This window comes from Bactrocera tryoni, chromosome 2 (assembly GCF_016617805.1).
Source record: "Bactrocera tryoni isolate S06 chromosome 2, CSIRO_BtryS06_freeze2, whole genome shotgun sequence".
Taxonomy (NCBI): domain Eukaryota; kingdom Metazoa; phylum Arthropoda; class Insecta; order Diptera; family Tephritidae; genus Bactrocera; species Bactrocera tryoni.
In genome coordinates this window covers 38,006,705-38,009,366 of record NC_052500.1, presented here as the reverse complement: position 1 = coordinate 38,009,366, position 2,662 = coordinate 38,006,705, and the positions used below count along the sequence as shown (strand labels likewise).

At 41.7% G+C, this 2,662-nt stretch overlaps 1 protein-coding gene across 1 annotated transcript; it reads right to left on the bottom strand.

The window, feature by feature from the left end:
• Positions 1 to 482: 482 nt before the first annotated feature.
• On the bottom strand, positions 483 to 1,340 carry LOC120767814. Its single transcript, XM_040094093.1, has one exon. The coding sequence runs from the start codon at positions 1,338 to 1,340 to the stop codon at positions 483 to 485; it is 858 nt and encodes a 285-aa protein (XP_039950027.1).
• Positions 1,341 to 2,662: the final 1,322 nt, after the last annotated feature.

Genomic DNA, 2,662 nt, shown 5'->3' with positions numbered 1-2,662 from the left:
AGTAATTGCAGGTATTTGGCGTCATGTGCACCAGGACAGATTGAGCGATCGATTGTTGAAATGCTGTGTACCGTGGCCTCAAATAGTGTGCCCTGAGTTGTGCATGACGAGGTTGTATCGATGAGACATCGTCCTTTGAGATCTAGGAGCAATGCAAAGTGGACCAGGAAGTCTGCGCCGAGAATGGCTGACTTAACATCTGTGATTATAAAAGGCCAATTAAATGTACGGCGAATATTGAAGTCAAGGGTCTTTTCGACCGTAGGTTCGGATAACGGTCCCATTGGCTGCGAAGAAAGTCAGATCATCTTCTGTGAGCGTGTGATTGATGGCGGGCTTGGGCATGAGAGAGATTACTGATCCAGAATCGACAAGGAATCTCATGTTTGTTGTGCGATCATGAATGTGAAGGCGATGCTCTCTGGTTGGTGGTGTGTTAGCCTCTATGCTGTCGCCGGCCGCCTGAATGGTCGGCAGCGAAGTTAGTTTTCCGCCGATGAGTCGAAGGTGCAAGGATTCTCGCACTTTTTGGCTCTGGGCCCATAGAGACGGTGATAGTAGCAGAACTTCTTTTTGTCTGAGGCTGGCTCTTCCTTCGATGATGACTGCTGGAAACGGCCAGATGCAGGTTGGGGTCGGTCTCGAGTAATTCCCTGGTCCTTGATACAGGTCACCAGGTCGGCTATGGCAAGTTTAAGGCCTGACAAGTCCTTTGCCATGCTGGGGAGCAGAGTATTTTCGAATTTATCGCCCCTGTGTGCTGCCTGGGCAGGCTGGTGATGTGTAGCCATAACGGAATGACGAGCCTGGTTTTCCATTAGCTCGTCTGCAACTTCAGCAAGCTCATCTGGAGGGGCATCTCTGAGTAGTTTGAGACACCGGCTGGTTAATGGTGCCAACCATTTTATACGCAGTAAGTCTTCTGAGACCCTGTCGCCCATGAGAATTCTGAGCTGGCGCAGGAGCTGGCTAGGCTTTTTATCATCGAGTTGAACCTCCGTAAGCGCTCGTTGAAGCTGGCGGTCGCTGGATTCTGAAAACTGCTTCAATATCTCGTCCTGCAGCTTCGCGTACTTGTCGGTCTCTGGTGGATTCTGCAAGAAGTCCGCTAGCTGTAACATAGCATCAGTGTCCAAAGCACTAACGATTTGATTGTAACGTGATGCGTCATTCGTTATACGGGCCACCTGTAACACTGCTTCAACCTGAACAAACCACAAACGAGGCTGAATGGACCAGAACTGCGGCAGTTTGCAGCTGGACATAGCTACAATTGATGCAGTGTTCTGGGCTTCATCGGCGGCGTCCCTGATGGTCACAGTTGGGTCGTTTGTGGTCATGTTCGAGGAGATTGATGTCAAGACGTTTGAATTACTGGTGGGCGTGTTTGGCGAATGCTCTAATGGCATGTCAATGAATCGATTGAGAGCACGTGGTAACCGGTATGCACAAATTTTTAGATACTGATGAGTATGAAATTACAACGACCGTGAATTTGCAATTAATATTAACGTTTGTACTTTAACGCGTGGATAGACAAAGTTTGATCAAAGTTTTTAATATAAAAACATTTATTGATTAAAGAGATTTTCAACACTTGTACTCTTGAGAGCGTCTGTACAATAAGTGACGCTTCTTAAAACTGTAAACTAAAAATAGGAATTTAGTTGGAAACTGTAAATTTCCAAGAATATACTGAGAATGAAGTAATAGAAAAATAATAGAATAACTGACAAACAGTGCTGCCAGATGTGATGCATCTTGTTAGTGTGCCCACATATGTAAACGGTTCAAAAGCTCAAAACATGCACTATATCAGCTCGAGTCTACCTACCCGACCCCATTTTGCAAATGATTATATTATGATAACAAACGCCCACATACAGATGGCAATAGATTTGACATTAGTATGCCATAAACTTTAGCCTGTCGAGATGTCGGGTTATGTTGGTTAACAGTTTCTTATCGGTAACATTTACATCTGTTACCTCGATATATTATGTTTGGTACTCATTTGTTACCAGGAATAAGGGGATGTTAAACTTATTCCAGTGTGAGAGCGCCTCAAAATTAGCGTTTTTTATAACATTTCCCATTACGGCCAGATCGAACAAAATAACAATTTTTGGGCATTTTAACCCAATACCCAACATTTAGTACGAATATAAATTACTAAATAGTGGTTATTTATTATATGGAGAAACTATTTAAATCTTTTTAAAGAATATTATAACAACTGACTTTTGTCCTTTCAATACCCAATAATAGGATTTAAGGTTGTTAGCTCTCAATCATTAAAAGTTTTTAATAATTTTCAATTGAAAATAATACTATGATGTTTCAAATTACAAAACATTTCATCAAATACCTTTAAATTTCACAAATTTATTTAATTTTCATTGTTTTGCATTTTTGATAAGAGGTCTTGAACGATGCAACAAATACCTCCGTATATATATTTTTTGGTAAGATTTCAATCTGGCCATCGCTCGTTTCCAATTGCTAAACGTCAAAACCTCCTGAACTCGATCAACTGTAAAAGTTTAGGTGGTTTTGACGTTTAGCAATTGCGCTCTCACTTCCAGTCTTTATCTCTGTTTGTTACTATAACGAATTTCAATCATTCGCACGTTTTTATGCGACTCTTAATACTTCGTGGGGT